Raw genomic sequence first — 16,495 nt, forward strand, 5'->3', positions numbered from 1 at the left:
AGAAGTTTTTTTGCTTGGTTTTAACCTTTGACTTGTCTGTCTGCCATTCTGTAGAATAAATCAATATATTTTATTTGATCTTGAAGCTCCCTTCTGTTTTTACACTTCTTGATAACAGAGTCAGTAATTTTTTTCTCTTGGTGTCTTGGTTTTGTCACTGTTATCAAGTAACATAGTCCATACTAACACAGTAAATAGTTAACATTCAGATTAAATAGTCCATAAATGTGAGAAGCAGCATAGCTATTTAACACTATTATTGGAGTTAGTTACACAAATTAAAGCATTTTAAAATGACATGATTTCTATTTTAGTATTATGCTAATGCACATTACATAATATATATTTGTATCACACTACTATTTATATAAGCTATACGATACACACATAAACTGACAGATTATACTGTACCAAAATGCAGTTAAAAGGAAGTAGATTGTTCTATATGAAAATCTTTCTGTTTAATAATAACTTGCAAAGGCGAATACATACATATGAAAGCCAATACTATATTGTTATTTATAACAAATCTCCCCTTTGCTTTTTCTTACAATATTTGGCTTGAGCTTAAATTTTTTTATTAGGCAAAAAGAAAAATAAAGGAAAGAATGTAGAAAAAAATAGAAAAGGAAGTGTGCATGGGGGTAAGGGACACTCAAAAAGAGATGGAAAGGGAGGGAGTAAAACCAGACTATATAAAGGAAAGACAACTTGCTTTAGTGATTTATATAAAAAATAAGATTCTTTTCAACTTCTTTAAGAAAACAATTGAGAAGACATTAGGCTTTCTTTTGATGATAGATACAGCTCGTCGAAGACTTTGCTAACGAGTTCTAAACTGACAGGAAAGGAGATAAAATCGAAAAGATGTGGTTTCAATACAACACCTCTGGGCTTTACAATAGGGCTTGACAGCTGCTGTGATTATTCTCTGTAATGCTGGTAAGATTAGCAACGGAAAGCCAGCTCTTTTTGAAACCTTAAGACAAATAAAACAGAGATTGAACATACTTTTTGGTTTTTTTTACAGCAGTTTTTATACTGTACTTAAATTACAGTACTTAAATACCTACTTTTATACAGTATTTAAAATGTCTTCATTTGCTTCTGTTGAATTTTTGCATCGTTTGCCTGAAGATGTGGGTTAGGTCTCATGCACAAGTAGTTTTCAACTATTGTTCCAAAGGGGACTCTTAGTTCACAAACAAAAGTTAAGCAGCAATACACACGGTTTAAATGATCTGTTTTCAATGGAACTATAGTCTGTTTTTTAACGTGCCCTTATACACATAGAATATGCAGTTAAATTGTAGAATTTTCAGCAGATTGCCTGAACATTCAAAGAATAAATTTTCACACAATTTTTTAAAAAATGAGGGTTATTTTGGATAGTTAGTCGAAGTAACAGTGATTGAAACTGCATTTGCAGTTGATTAGCATTGTCTTTAATAAGTCATTTATTTTGAGTTATTGAATTATTGTATTTTTAAAGGATTACAAACATACTTTAAGAGCAAAAACTTAGGATGCTAGTAGGCTTTTTGAAATTGGGGAAAAAAGAGAAGGCTGAAAGTAACTCCTGCCATCTCTATTTGTCAGTTTTTTGAGCCTCCTTAAAAGCTTTCAGGTCTCTCTGTGGGCAGTTTCACCTTAAATGTGCCTTGCAATAATGACAGATCTTACACTACACTCACCTCTGAGTCTACAGCTTAAACACAAAATTACAACACAAAATCTTTACACTCAGCAATCACACAAGATGTAGGACATACACATATACTCTCTTCATTTCCTATTCACACAATACTGAGGTACCTCTGTTGTTTAATTAGGTGTTAATATTTTTATAGGTATACTATTAATTAAATACAATGCTTTAAATTAAACATCACATCGTTTCATTATTTTTAAAATGAGATGCGTGTCTGGTTAGGAGCATGAAGAAATATCAAAACATGCATTGCAGAAGAAACTGACAGCAATCAGGAATAAGCTAGGTACAACAATTAAGAATATTTCAGATAATACACATAATTAATAATCCATGTCAAATTAGGTAATTAGGAATGTCTGGGACATTGTACCATCATCCCAGAGGCTGTGAACAGCAGACAAACCTCAATTAAGTGACGGCTTGGAAAATTATTTCTGGATAATAATTCCGAAACTCAGTCTAAAAATAAAGGGTCAAATTGCCAAGTCAAAGTGACTTGAATCTAGTTGTGATGCAGATAATATATGGTTTATTAGCAAATTCTTCATCCAGGTACAGCCAAGGTCTGGCCTCTGCCCATGCTCCAACTTGGAGGGAATTCCCTAAATGCATTTTAAAACAAGGAACTTCAGAACAGCAGTTCTGAGTAAAGGCCTTGGGGTTAAAGACTAAACAAACCATCTAGTAGTTGGTTCTCCCCAAAGTTTCCTTCAGGATAGAGATGCTTCAAACACAGCAAACTGCTGGAGTGCTTCTGCAGTAACAACTGGGAAAATCCACAAGAGTAGCAGTTCTGAACAGGCTTTCAACAAAGCTCAGGTATCTTTTCCTGGATCTCTGAAAAATATTTGAAATTAAGAGACAGCATTAGGTCAAACTATAGAGCCAGTGCCAGGACTAGCCAGAGAGCTGACCGGGTCTAAGAGATGCATAAGGAGCTAGAGAACGAAAAAGAAGGATCCTAAAATGACACCTGTGTTTTAGATAATTACAGTAATTTCACGATCATAAGCCACACTGAGTATAACCCGCACTTCTGGGTGTCAGCAACTTTTCATTCCTTGTCCATACATAAGCCACACCTGATTATAAGCCCCACGTTACAATACAGAGTGTGATAAAAGATATCTATTCTATCACCATCTATTCAGGGTGGGGGCAGTGATCCTTGTCTCTGTGGGAGATATTCTGCTAATGGGCCATCCATTGAAACCAGGCAGGGCAGTGTTCTTTATCTTTTCACCACCCATCCTTCCTCCAGCCAGTCATTTTCTGCTCATGGCCATTGAGTCCCACTGTGGGACTGATAAAATTACTGCATCCCATTGGGAGTTGCTCCAGCCAGGGGAAAGAGCCCAACATTTCTTACCAAGATAAAAACAGAGGTTTTGGGACACTAAGGGAGCCCCTTTCTCCACTGGACTCCAGAGGAAAACCGGATTTCTTCACATCACCACTGGAGCTCCGGAGGGAAACTGCACCTTGTACAGGAGCACTGCTCCAGCTGAGCCACATCTGTCACTGCAGGAGGATGCAACCACCATGGAATGGGACTGCTGCCAACAAACTGCCTGATGGGTGTCAGGTTGTACTCTGACTGTGTCAGGGTTTGGGGTTTGTTTCTTTGTAGTACTGTATTTCTATTTTAATTTCCCTAGTAAAGAACTGTTATTCCTAATTCCCATATCTTTGCCTGAAAGCCCCTTGATTTCAAAATTATAATAATTTGGAGGGAGGAGGTTTACATTCTCCATTTCAAAGAGAATCTCCTGCCTTTCTCAGCAGACACCTGTCCTCCAAACTAAAACAGCAACTTTTCATTCTTTGTCCATATATAACCTGCACTTGATTATAAGCCGCACTTTGGGTTAGGACCAAAATTTTAGTCAAAATGGTGCAGCTTATAATCGTGAAATTACTGTACTCAGAGAGATGTTAAAGCATATAAGAAGCTGGCTGTAAATACATTACTAAGACATTGTGCATAATTTCTATTATAAAATCAGTAAATTCACATCAATCAATATATAAGCAGTAACTGTCTTAGGAAGCTGAGATAAATCTTTCTAAACAATCATGTACCTATGACAGTGAAATGAAACAAAGGCACTAAAGCAGCTTACAATCAATAACAGCCATAATGTGGAATCATCACTGACTCCTCAGTGTTATCTATTGAAGATAAAACTGCAGAGGTTGTAACGGGCAAGGGAATCTTTGACAAAATCCAGAGTGAACACACTGTATCTTCTATATCCACCAATAGGTGTTTATCAGTGTTTGATCACAGCTGTTTTGGTCAGAATCATGTAATCTCTTAAAATAAAACAATATATATTACAACGTAGAAAAGTAATATTTCACTGTCTTGGGTTGCAGTGTAAAATGTAACCAGAAGTGTGTATTCTCTCACCATCTGTTCAAACCAGGTGGGGGAGAGTTCCTGTGTTCCTTATCTCTTCCATGACCCATCCCTGGTGATGGGGTGCGAATATCTTCTGCTAATGGCCAGCTGATAAAACCGGGCAGGGCAGTTTTCTTTATCTCTTCCACCACTCATCCTTCCTCCAGGGACAAATCTTCTGCTAATGGCCCATTAAGTCCCACTGCATGACTGATAAGATTCCATCATCCCATTGGGAGATGCTCCAGCCAGGGGGAGCAGGCAAGCATTTCCTACCTGGATATAATCCGAGCCTTGGAACAGCACAGGCAGCCTCTTCCCACTGGATTCCCAGAGGAAGATCTTCTACGCCACGGCTGGACCTGCAGAAGAAAGCTGCACCCTTCTGCAGGATCACTGCTCCAACAGAGCCACATCTGTCACTCCAGGAGGACTGCGGCATTTCTTGGGACTGCCACCAACACCCTGCCCGTCGGGTGTCAGGCTGCATTCTGAGTGTCTGCTGGAGCAGCAGGATTGTTTTTGGTGAGGAGGAGCGCTGCGGGTGCAGCAAGGAGCGGGGCCGGGTTCAGTTCCAGGCTCGGAGCTGCTGCGTGCCCGGCGCGTTGGGCGGCGCTGAGCGGCAGCAGGACCATGGCTCGCAACGCAGAAAAGGCCATGACAGCCCTGGCGAGATTGCGGCAAGCTCGGCTCGAGGAAGGAAAAGTCAAGGAGAGAAGGCCTTTCCTTGCAGCAGACTGTAATGAGCTGCCCAAAGCTGAGAAATGGAGGAGACAGATCATTGGGGAGATTTCTAAGAAAGTGGCCCAGATCCAAAATGCTGGATTGGGTGAATTCAAATTTCGGGACCTGAACGATGACATAAACAAACTTCTGAGGGAGAAGGGACACTGGGAGTACAGAATAAGGCAGCTGGGAAGTCCCGATTATGCGAGGATTGGCCCGAAAGTGTTTGATCTTGAAGGGAAAGAAGTCCCAGGAAACGGAGGCTACAAATACTTTGGGGCTGCCAAGGAGTGAGAGAGCTTTTTGTGAAGGAACCCTGGCCACCCCCACGGAGGACTCGGGCTGAGCTTATAAAGGACATCGATGCCGACTACTTTGGCTACAGGGATGAAGATGATGGGACTCTGGAGCCACTGGAGCAGGAATACGAGAACAAAGTTTTAGCAGAAGCGGTGGAAAAATGGAAGATGGAGAGAGAAGTTCATTAAACTCTCGAAAGTTGTTACTGAATTAAAGAATTGCAGATTAAGTCCCAAAAGAACCATCTACACGTAACACTGATGAGGATTTTAAAGCTTAGTTTGGATGCAATGATCAGTTTTGCTTCCAAGGAAATACAACTGTTGGGTCAGATAATTCTGATGATTACAGGTTAATCTTAATAAACTTAATATAAACTTAAATATTGCATGTTTAATTGTAATGTTTCATTGCCTAAAGAGCTGTTTAATTAAGCAGGTAAGCACTGGTGGCTAAAGCAGGATCTGTTGGCAAGTGTTCTCCCCTGTTCCACTGCCCAGTGAACCTTTCCCGACAGTGCAGTGGGATCTGGGAGCATCCTGCTCTGTCAGCCAGGCTGGACAGGCGCCAGGTCACCCCTCTGTGCCCTTGGCACTGCTGCCCTGCTCCTGGCCAGGGCACGCATCTCACTCCAATGTCACTACACAGAAAATGCTCTCAGCTTTACAAATGCAGCACAACACCAGAGACAGGCTCCTGTACTGCTGTGGAATTTCCCGCGGGGGAAGCGCTGCCCCCGAGCCCGTCGGGTCACGGCCCCCGAGCTCGATGCGGGGGCGCTGCGGGGCCTTGGGCGGGGAGTGCGGGGCCCCGGGAACTTCGGGGATCTCCTGCCCGAGCGGACCTCGCTCATCCCCGCGGCACCAGCCAGCGATGCGCTGCTCGGAGAGGCGTTCTGCCCGCCCACCGGGCTCGCCCTCCTCGGCGGGGCCGAGCCGCACAAAGAGCGCCCGTGGCGGGCAGAGCGAGCGGCCGTCACCGCCGGGCTCTGGGCGCTCGCAGCGGCCCCGGGGCCGGCTCGGGGCAGCCCCGCTCCCTCACGGGCAGCGCCGGCGGCTCCTCCCGGCTCGCGCCGCGCGCAGGCGCCGCGGGGCTGTGGCGGGGCGGGCGCGCATGCGCGGGGCGGGCGCGGGCCCGGCGGGATGAGCGCCGTGCCGGGGCTCAAGGAGGACTGCGAGGAGCTGCTCGGCGCCTTCCAGCGGGCAGACACCGTCCGCTTCGAGCGCTTCGCCGAGCTGTGGCGGGAGCGCCGCTTCCACAGCGTCTTCCAGTGAGTGAGGCAGGCAGGGGGTGGCTCCTGTGCGGCGCTCAGGCCCCGCCGCGCTGCCCTCGCCGGGCCCGCAGCCGCCGCTGCTCCGCCTGGCCCGGGCAGGGCCGGCCCCGAGGGATTGCGGGTGAGCCGAGAGCCCCTCAGGGCAGGCCCCGGGACAGGGGGCTCTAAAGAAAGGGGAGCACCGGGCCCTCTGTGATGATGGAAAAGAGTTTTGTGTTGAGTGTATTTCTGGCTTTAGGAACGTGTGTGATTTGAGCGCTGACTCCTCAGGGAGCTTGATGTAATTCCCGTGAGATTTAAGTCTGATCGCAGCATTCTGCATGTTGCACTGAATCGTTGAATATCCTGAGTTGGAGGGAACTCTCCCAGGTCCTGGAGTTCAACTCCTGGCCCTGCACAGGATGCTCCCAGGTCACACCCTGTGCCTTGTCCGAGCTCTTCTTGAGCTCTGTCTGGTTATGATTGTTGGGGTCGTCCTCTACAGGGCCAGTAGCTGTACTCAGTGATCCTTGTGGGTCCATTCGAGGTGAGGACATTGAATGATTCCATATTTTTAAAATACCTAAAGCTTGTTTTTGCATTATGGATCTTTCTAAAGTTTTATACTTACCTGGTTTAACATGCTGCTTTTTTATTTCTTTGTTTGCTGTAGTGGTAGAGTAAGAGCTTTAGAGAGGAATAAGCTCACAAAGAAGACTCTAGATTTTGCCCAGCAGTACTTCTTGCCCCCCTACTCCTTCCAGATCCGAGTTGGTGCTCTGTACCTTCTATATGGACTCTATAATGCCCAACTTTGTCGACCAAAACAAAAGGTAATTGTTCATGAGGTTTTATTCTCAGGAGATTCTAGGCATAAGATATGTGGTGTACTGCTGTCTGCTTTGTCATCATAAATGGTTAGAGCATTTCCTCTCATTTTCCTCAAATAAAAATACTTAAAGCCAGACTGGAACCATTGGGGAAGGCAGGGACAGAGAACGTGTTCATCAGCTGTAGGGTGAGCCCCATTACAGTTCTGTTCTCCGACAGACTGGAGACTGACTGAATTATTTCCACTTCCTGTATACCTGAAAAGGAAATCATAAATAGTTTGAGAGGCTTCATGCCTAAATGACACCTTCCTTACTGCATTTAGGATAGGAGACAAATATCTAAAGGAATTACAAACTCAGTGCAAGGAGAACAATATATGTTGTGTGCACATGCAAAATTGAGTCCAAATTCTTTAAATAACAAACTGAATTTGGAGTAGTCTACAGTGACACCGTGATGTTTCATATTTTGACCTCAGAGAAATCAATAACTTTTTATGAAGGTGAATTTAGGCAATTTTAAAGCCTCTGCTGGAGAGCAGCTGTAAGAGGGTACATGAGTTATCAAGAAAGTTAAGCAAAGTGATGTGAGCAGAGGGGATGTGACAGGAGAGAAAGGAAGAAATAAGGGAAAAAGAACATTTATGTGCATTTCAGTGGCAGCACAACCTGGTGTGAGTATTGTTTCCTAATCACTAGTGAAGGGGACTGTCCTAGGTGCAGACTGTTTTTCACACAATTCAGAATGTGAAGAATGAATGTTTTCAAATATCAGAAGCATTGTGTTCCATGTCACTGTCAAACAAAGTATAATAATCTTAAGTGCATAAAATGATGATAGTAATAGCAAATGTTTTAGTGGGATCCTTGAAGTCAGCTCAGTAATTTTTATGTTTGAAATATTGATTTAACAGTGTGTAACTCTTTTGTTGCAGATCAGAATCGCACTCAAGGATTGGCCTGAAATCCAGAAATTTCAGCTGGATCTGCTTGACTCCCAGCATTATGATGCAACCTATATCTTTAGGAAACTGCGGCTTGCCAGAGCCTTCCATTTCACAGCAATGCCAAAGCTAGTGAGTTATTACATGAGTGACTTACATTTTTAAATAAAATACCCTCATCTTTCAATGGCTGACAGTTCAACAGCCCTTGTGGTTAGCTCAGCCTTGAGGCCTTGTTAAAATGCAATATGTGGCTTTACAGAGGTAGGTGATGAAGAGCTTAGAGAATGTTTGAATGCTTCTCACCTGAAAATATTTTTTCAGTATGTACTGTTCCTAATAGATTTGAGATGTCTTACCAGTTGGGGAAATAGTTTGGATTAAATTCTTAATTACTAAATAATGGTACTGGGTTAAATTCTTAACTAGAGAATAAGTTGTGAAAAGTGCTGGCTCTGAGCATATGACAGCAAAGGTGTTGGTGGTGAGATGGTTTTATACCTTCCAGTACATCCCATCTCCTCCTCCATATTGATGGATATGCAGTAGGGATTCTCAGAGGAGGTGCCATTTAAAGTTTTCTTTTAGGTTACAAACATTGCCTCTTGTTTTAGCTGACCTACAGACATAAGAAGAAGACTGGGGAACATCATTTTAGAGAAGAATTTAAGGACCCGAGTAACAGAGTAAACACCCTCATCAGTAATGATGTACTGGAGGTAAGTAACCTTTAAACTGCAGATTAATCACTGAGATTTGTTTTGTTTTAATTTCTCTGTTGTGCAAGAGCTGTAACTTCTCTAATCAGCACAGTCTTGTCCTTTGTCAGTCTGTTTTGAAATGCAGACTGAGATAATTTTACCAGACACTCAGAAATGTGGCATTTAGTATGGAGGAATCGTGGTACCTTTTTCAATACTGAAATAATGCTCTGATGTTTTGTGGTTTTGCCTCAGTAAGATGTAAAAGGGTGTAAATGGTTAATTGTCACTTAGAGAAAAATGGAAAATGGGGGCAAGTATGTTTGTTTTGGTGTATCTGCAGGTTGCAGCTGGAGGATTGATACTTGTGGTAATATGCATTTACTTATCTGCAAGTTCATAGCCTTCTCTCACCTTTATTTCTCCATTCAGACCTTGTTTTTTGAATTATATGATGCATTTTATAAAAACCTGAGTAATTCAAGTCAGGTAAAGGGTCTTATATCACTCAGTGATAGAACTTGCTTTGCCATTCTTTTCATTTATTGCTGGCAAATGTGTATCAGTAAAGTTGGCAGCAGTGGTACAGAAATCTGTGAAGTAAAATGTTTCCTCCAAAGGGATGAAAATAAAACCATAGTATGAGAATGAACCTTGTGTGGACAGTGGGCCTGAATAACCTTCTTATTTTAAATAATACAAGATACTCTTTCTTCTTTAGCTAATTTGATGGGTATTTCTGGTTAGCAGAATTTCTTGGCTCTAAAACTCAAATAATCTAACCAGAATCAGTTTCTAACATTCCTCCTGGCCCAGTGGTCTCCTTAGAATGGTTTCTGTAACTCTGGGTTTGTACATGGAGGACTAATATTGCTTTACTGCTGGAATCTTTCCTGAAAGACACTTTTTTAAAAAATAATTTCAGGAACTGATGAATATTCACTACCACTATCACAAAATGAAGTGTGCCATTTCAGCTGACAAATCCCAGCCAGACAAGTCCCTGAGCTTGATAAAAGATGACTTTGTGGCTAATCTCAAAGACATAACCCTGGAACATCACGAATGGCTGCAGAACAGAATGGTAGGTACAACCACAGTGCTCTGGTGACTTAGCATGTTGGGTGAGCATGTGAGAACTGGTGTGATTACCTCTGAACTGGTGAATCTCAGATTGAAGGAGAAGGAACTGTGACACTGAAGGCATGGAATGTGTGACATCTGAGGCAGAGGTGTGGTATAGAAGAAAGGATTTGTGGGTGATCTTACCTCTGGATACCACAGCTGACTGCTGAGAGGGAAGCCCTGAAGGTCTGAGCTTGTGAAATACCTCTGTAACACATTCCTGCATCAAAGAATGGCCACAGTGTAGGATGGATGTAGAAAATGGGCACGTTTGTAAATACTTGTCTTGTTTTTTACAATGCTTGGGTTTTAGCTGCCTTGTATATGACAGATACTTGAAGAAAAACACTTTTCTTTCCCACAGAAATTATTCCAAGATGCTAAAGAAACTGACAAAATAGAAAACAAAAAGAAAGAAGAAGCTTTGCTAGCATCAGAGGTAAGGGAACTGAACTACTTTGCTGCATTGCACAGTTCACATCTGTTCATTTTTTGACTTCAGATCTCAGGCTAAGCAGTGTAGGTCAAAGTCTGATAGTGTCAAAATAAATTAATTCCAGGCACAGCTGGTAGTGCTGGTTGCTTGCTTTTGTTTTCAACTCACATTGTTTTCTATGGAGCTGTGAACATTTACTGCTGTGACAGCTCTTAGATGATCACAATAAAAAGTCTCTCTTAGGTAAGGAGGGAAAAGAGCTGTGTTTTCTTGGCCAAACTCCTTAAGTTTCAACTTAAGGCAATATTCATTTTTTATGCTACAAAATTGTCTCATGTTGTACTTGCCTGCTTTGTTCAACTTTGAATTTGAGTAAGATGTGAAGTTTTAAATTTGATTTTTCTCCTCCTGGGCTTTGTAACAGTGAAGGCAACCAAAATTATGCTTTGTCCTTTTAATGAAATTTGAACTTTTTTTTTCCTTGAAGTACCATTTTGGTGGCATTGAAGTTATGTAGAACTAATGACAGAGTTACAACTGTAGTGAGATATTGGTCAAGTGTTTGCCTGATGAAATATCTCATTTCAATACTGCTATAATAGAATAAGAATCTGTTCTGAGTGGACTCTTGTTTCTTTACAGGGTTCTGAAAGAGCAAGTGCCTTGGCCAGAATCAAATACAGGTCTTATTCTGCAGCTATTGAGGTGGGTATGAAAATTGATAATGGGGATGTGGTTTTTTTTCAAGAACAGTTTTAGGTACCAGTTTTATGTAAATGTTGGGTCAAAAATGAGTGAGTTAAAACTGCACTCTGTAATTCAGTTTTTGAATGTTCTAGTTTTCCTAACACTCCAGGGAAACCCAGAGTTCTTATTCTTGTTAATGGAACAATGCAGATAAGGCCTGTGCTTGGGGGGATTTTCATTTACAGGGTATCTATTAATGTCTACATTCTTTAAGTAGATGGAATTTTAATAAGATGTATAAAAATACCTGAGAGTTTAATTGCTGATATTCCTTGGATCTTAGATACTGGAATCTGAAGATGGGACTTGGGGGTTTAAGCTCAGTTGCAAGTTCTTGGAAGCTTTGTTTTAATAGCTTCTCCCTTAAAGGAATATTGTTGGTTTGTCTTTTTCTTAGCAGTCCTATGAGAAACATCTCAGCTTTCTCTTTTTATTAAAATCACATATCAAAAAATGTGTCATTTAATGAAACAGAGCTGTTGATTTTCTGTAGAAATTGAGCTTTTTTTGTGTCATTCAGGTTTCCAAATCCAGGAGACACCGCCAAGTGCAGTTAGAATCCTCTGAATCAGGACCCAGTTGTGGGAAGTCCCCGAGTCGAAGTAAAAAACCCAGCAGGAGACCACAGCCAGCAAGGAGAAGAGGTTCTTCAGAAACTGGAGGTAATTCTCCATTGCATCCATGAAGCTGGGGAGATTGCAAAAGTTTGTCCATTGCTTTGCTAGCTGGGTTAAATTTTGCTGTTCAGTGGGAAATTACTTTTTCTAAGGAAATTATTTTTCTGATATCCAACTTTTTCAAGTGATAGAAGTTGCTCTGCTGTCTAAATTTTTTGTTTACTCCATATTTGTTAAAAGTTAAGTGAATCTTAACAGCAAAATGGATTTGAATGGTCTTTATTTTTTGAATTATCTTAATTTTGAAGATGGGGATTTAATTTCAAAGTTCCAAACTCTATTTTGAGACTTTCTTAGCCTCTGCTAGGCAAAAAAAGTTACTGAGGAAATTAATCCCTCTTCAGAGATGAGCATTAGGCAATGTTGCCTTTGCTTGGCTTTAAATGAAGTGTTTTGGGGTAGTAAGGGCATTTTGAATTATTGAACTGAGTTGGTGATTAATTTGCTTTAAATTGGTAGTGTTAATTACTTGTTAATGAAGGTTTCTTAGTGAAACTTCAATATTTTGAAGCCATACTGAAGGTACTGTGAAAAGTAGATTTGTCTACAGCATTTGACAGCATCTCAGGAGAGCAGCAGTGAACAGTGTTTTAACTACTGGATGAGGGATGTAGAAGCAAAAAAAAGCTGATAATTTTTCCTCAAAATCTGTGTGCAGGTGAAATGCAAGTGGCAAAGGAAACTGTAACTCAACATATCGGGATGCCAATAATCACAGAAGAGGACACAGATGAAGGAGGTACAGCAGCTGGAATTCCAGCAGACCCGTGCTTGTTTTTCAATATCCCTCTGCTGTGGTTTTCTAGAAACACAAACTGAAACTAAAAGCTGATATTTTGGATCATGTCTTGCTGCCTTGCAAAAGCTAGATTTGGTTTTAGCCTGCAAATTGTTGCATGAAAATTGAAACTTTAAAACACTGTGACAAAATCCTGAGAGTAATTTTTTTCCTACACAGATCTCATTGTAGTGGGTTCAGAGTTAAAATTGATCCAGTTTAAAGGAGTCTCATTCTTCTGTAATACAAGTTTGTCTTGAGGACTTTCATTGGGTAGGGAAAAGTGATTTTTTTGGTCAGTCACACAGTTACAGAAGATGCCTGTTCTGGGAGCTTAGGAAAGAATGGCCCTTGCTGCCCTCACCTTTGCTGAGGGGAGAGAAAGTTCCTCTCTAGCCTTAGTTTCAGCTGGGCAGTGTTTCATGGATTGAGCTCCAGTACAGCAGTAGCAGCCTCTCCTGCACTGGAAGTTATCTGACTTCTTGGGGTAGGACTCTGGGAACTGCAGCAGGGGATTGAATGGCTTTGCTGTCACTCAGGCTGCTGGAAATAATGCAATTTAATTGGGAAGCAGTTCAGAAGCAGATTGCTCAAAGCTTACAGTGGAGTTGCTCTGCAGAAACTTCAGTGTGGATGATCCTGAGCTGCTCTGCAGTTCAGAAGCTTCAGGGTCTGTTCTCAACTGCTTGAGGAGAGTATGGCACTGTATAAAGAATCTTTTGCAATAAATTTCCCATCAAAAATTGTATTTAATGGAAAGATATTTAGTACAAAAGATATTTAATACAATTTAGTACATTTAAATATATTAAAATAAAATTTTAGTGATGTATATTTATATTTGCTCTTTTTAGAAGCAAAGGAGCATTTTGTAGTACTGAAGTGAGATTGCATTCTCTGGTCACTTTTATTTGTAGACAGTGGGAATTCAGTAAATTTTAAATGGCAGATTGAAGGTGCTGTGGACCAGTTAGTATTGTACTTTGTTTATTTTCCCTTCACTTGTCCACTTGTTGTGGACAAAAAGTTTCTTTCTAAATCAGGAACATTCTTCATTTCTCAGAATTTTCCAGTAAATTCTGAAGCATTAAAAATACACATAAGCAGTTTCTTCAGATATTTTGTGAGTATTCCATTTGTCAAATTTCACAGCAAAATCTGAAAGATGTTTGTGAGGAGCAGGAAGCTTTTAAGATGGAATGAGTTTGAAGTACAATATTCATCAATGCAATTTCAGTTGATATTTCAAATTATAGTGTGCTGTAGAATCTAGAAAGATTTTTTTTTTCATATTTAAAAAACATGGGGAGAGGAACTGAGAGGGATCTCAGGAGCTCATCTAATTAATTTCCTGTGCTGGATAGAATTAATTCTACTTGAACCATTCCCATGAGGGAAGATGGATTTAAAGGCTTGTGAAAAAACCCTTCTCTTTATTTTCTTTCAGAAGTATCTCTCCCCAAGAGGAGAAGATTACGTTAGAGGATCCGGCTGGAGAAGCACTAATGTTCATTTTAATGACAAAATGAAAATGTCAGAGGTAACACCAAGTGCTTGTTTTGGACACCTTTGAACATAAAAGAAGTGTCTGGGACCAGAACCACAGGGGATGCTGGAATACTGGTGGTGGCTGGGATCTGTATTCACCTGGTGAATGCTTCTTGTGGGAGATGGAAGTTTCTGAGTCCTGGCTGAGATGGAAAGAGAAGGCTCAGAAAATATTTGCCCGTGTAAGACATGTCTGTAATCCTTTATTTCTATACATCAGGTTATTGACTGTTGAAAATTAGTGCAATAAATTATTTTTTATGTTTGACTTGCTTCATTTTATGCTGTGTAAACGTCACTGTTTTATTATGGTTTGATCCCACACATGTGGAAATGAACTTGCTTTTTGAAATAAGCTTTTTTTTGTGCCCTGTCTCCAGCAGATCTGGAGTTACTGTGTATTCAAATGGAGGGATGAAAAGGATGTTTATTAATTCTGCAGATAACCCTAAGCTGTACAAGGGCAGGACTGGAATTTAAAATGATCTTTATAAATTGGAGGGGAGTGAAAGAAGTGGGTGTGGAAATAAACACAGATCTCAGTATTGAAAACAGGCACAGCATGGGGAAATGTTTGCTTGGCAACAGTGCAGCAGAAAAAGCAAATGGACTCAGAATCATCAGCTGGGGTGTTTTCTGTAACTCTAAAACCAGTAGAATTTGTGTCACTCAGCCTTGGAAGGCTGTAGCTTTAAATATCCCCATCTGACCACAATAGTTTAAGAAGAATTTTGCTGTCCTTGGAATTTCTCCAGTTGATCACAGCTGTTCTTTCAAGAAATCCAAAGAATTCAATTGTCCTTTTCTACAAGAAGAAATAAAAATTAGAAATTTGAAAGATTTTTGAAAACAAAAGGAACCTAATTTGAATTAATTAGTTTGGTAGTATGACTCTCAAAGGCCAGAGGAATTGAAGTGTTCTTACCTAGAAGAAAAAACATTTAAATGGAGATACAAATGGTTTTACTATAAAAGGTTTCTATATTAAATGTGTTGGTTGGCAAGGAGGAATGGGCCAAAATGACAAAAAGAGGTTGAACACTGGAAAAGCTGATGATGAAGTGCCAGTGTTGCACTTGACCTTGTTAACAAGAAAAGAGGAAACACTTTGTAATAAAACCAAACCTTACTGCACTGTAAACTGAACAGTCAAATATTCAGTTGAGTAACCAAAGCCTTGATAGTCTAATCAAAAAATAATTATTAGCCCAGATGTAGTTATTCTAGAAAAATAATACTTCTACACAGATTAAACATCCCTATAGGGGTAGCAACACAGTTAAAGTCATCATACATGCATTTAGTTTCTACTATTTTTTTCTGGTTTATTGTTCACTCTTCCACTGTAATCTTTGCCCTGAGGTTGGGCTCAGGCTGTGGATGGAACATGCCTCAGATGGGGTCTTAAAAGGACTCATCTATGGCTATAAACATTTTGGAGGTATCATTTCTGTAAAGTTAGAGCAATTTGTTTTTATTTGGGTTTTCTGACAGTGCCTGTGCTTTTCTGTTACCTGCACAAACCCTGCCTCTGTTCATTTCTTCTACTTTTTGGTGAGCAGGTACAAAAAACCCGAAAACAGACCTCAAAGGGAAACTTAATCAGACTATTTTTGCTCAGTAACATGTTTAAGGAACATGTTTAATACTGTTCCCTGCAATGCCTCTTTTTCATAACCATCTAATTTGCCTCTCCTCATTCCTTTGAGCCATCCCAAGGGCTGAGTAAGGGGTGGGATATGTCACAATTTTTGATACTCAGTGGCATGAGTCCTCCCTGCACTCTTCAAAGGATTTACAAAGCATGCAAAGGCTTGGCTAGGCACTAGGATGGATGCATTCAACAAGCAGTTATTTTCCTATTGTAATCATGAAAACAAATGTTCTGTAGTTTGTTTATCAAATTACATCGATGTAAAATGGAAGTCATGATTAAGAATAAACTTAGAACTGCTGAGTATATGCATGGTGATGTTTCAAAACAGTAATCCTGAGAATTTAGAGGCAGCTGTAAGCAGAGTTTCACAATGCTGGTGTAATCTTTAAAGGAAAAAAATCCCTTGCTGCAGTCTGATGGGCAATAAGAGGCTTTGGAAAACAGGAGAGGGACTTCCTAAAATGCTTCATTGAAGCAAACAGCTGTCATTTAAAAACCCCTCAACAATAATTCTGGACTTCCAAATAGTAATTAGTAGTAGCAGACTTTCTGGGATCTAAATTTTCTCCTGGTTGTAGCCTCAGCTACCACAGTAGTTAAAGTCTGCAAGGAAATTTAATCTCTGTAATGCCAGCCTAACTTCCAGCTGTGCT

The 16,495-nt window shown here is 40.7% G+C and overlaps 2 protein-coding genes across 2 annotated transcripts; both read left to right on the forward strand.

Annotated features, from left to right (window-relative positions):
• Nucleotides 1–4,751: 4,751 nt before the first annotated feature.
• On the forward strand, nucleotides 4,752–5,332 carry LOC116997357 (pre-mRNA-splicing factor ISY1 homolog). Its single transcript, XM_033061905.1, is given in 2 exon segments — nucleotides 4,752–5,127; nucleotides 5,130–5,332. Coding segments are annotated over 2 exon segments (579 nt in total).
• Nucleotides 5,333–6,271: 939 nt separating this feature from the next.
• Nucleotides 6,272–14,453, forward strand: SNAPC1 (small nuclear RNA activating complex polypeptide 1). The gene is made up of 10 exons (XM_033063878.1): nucleotides 6,272–6,414; nucleotides 7,070–7,229; nucleotides 8,165–8,305; nucleotides 8,788–8,892; nucleotides 9,800–9,958; nucleotides 10,364–10,438; nucleotides 11,078–11,140; nucleotides 11,703–11,844; nucleotides 12,518–12,598; nucleotides 14,085–14,453. The coding sequence occupies exons 1-10, from the start codon at nucleotides 6,287–6,289 to the stop codon at nucleotides 14,117–14,119; spliced, it is 1,089 nt and encodes a 362-aa protein (XP_032919769.1). The 5' UTR covers nucleotides 6,272–6,286; the 3' UTR covers nucleotides 14,120–14,453.
• Nucleotides 14,454–16,495: the final 2,042 nt, after the last annotated feature.

This window comes from Catharus ustulatus, chromosome 6 (genome assembly GCF_009819885.2).
Source record: "Catharus ustulatus isolate bCatUst1 chromosome 6, bCatUst1.pri.v2, whole genome shotgun sequence".
NCBI classification, from domain to species: domain Eukaryota; kingdom Metazoa; phylum Chordata; class Aves; order Passeriformes; family Turdidae; genus Catharus; species Catharus ustulatus.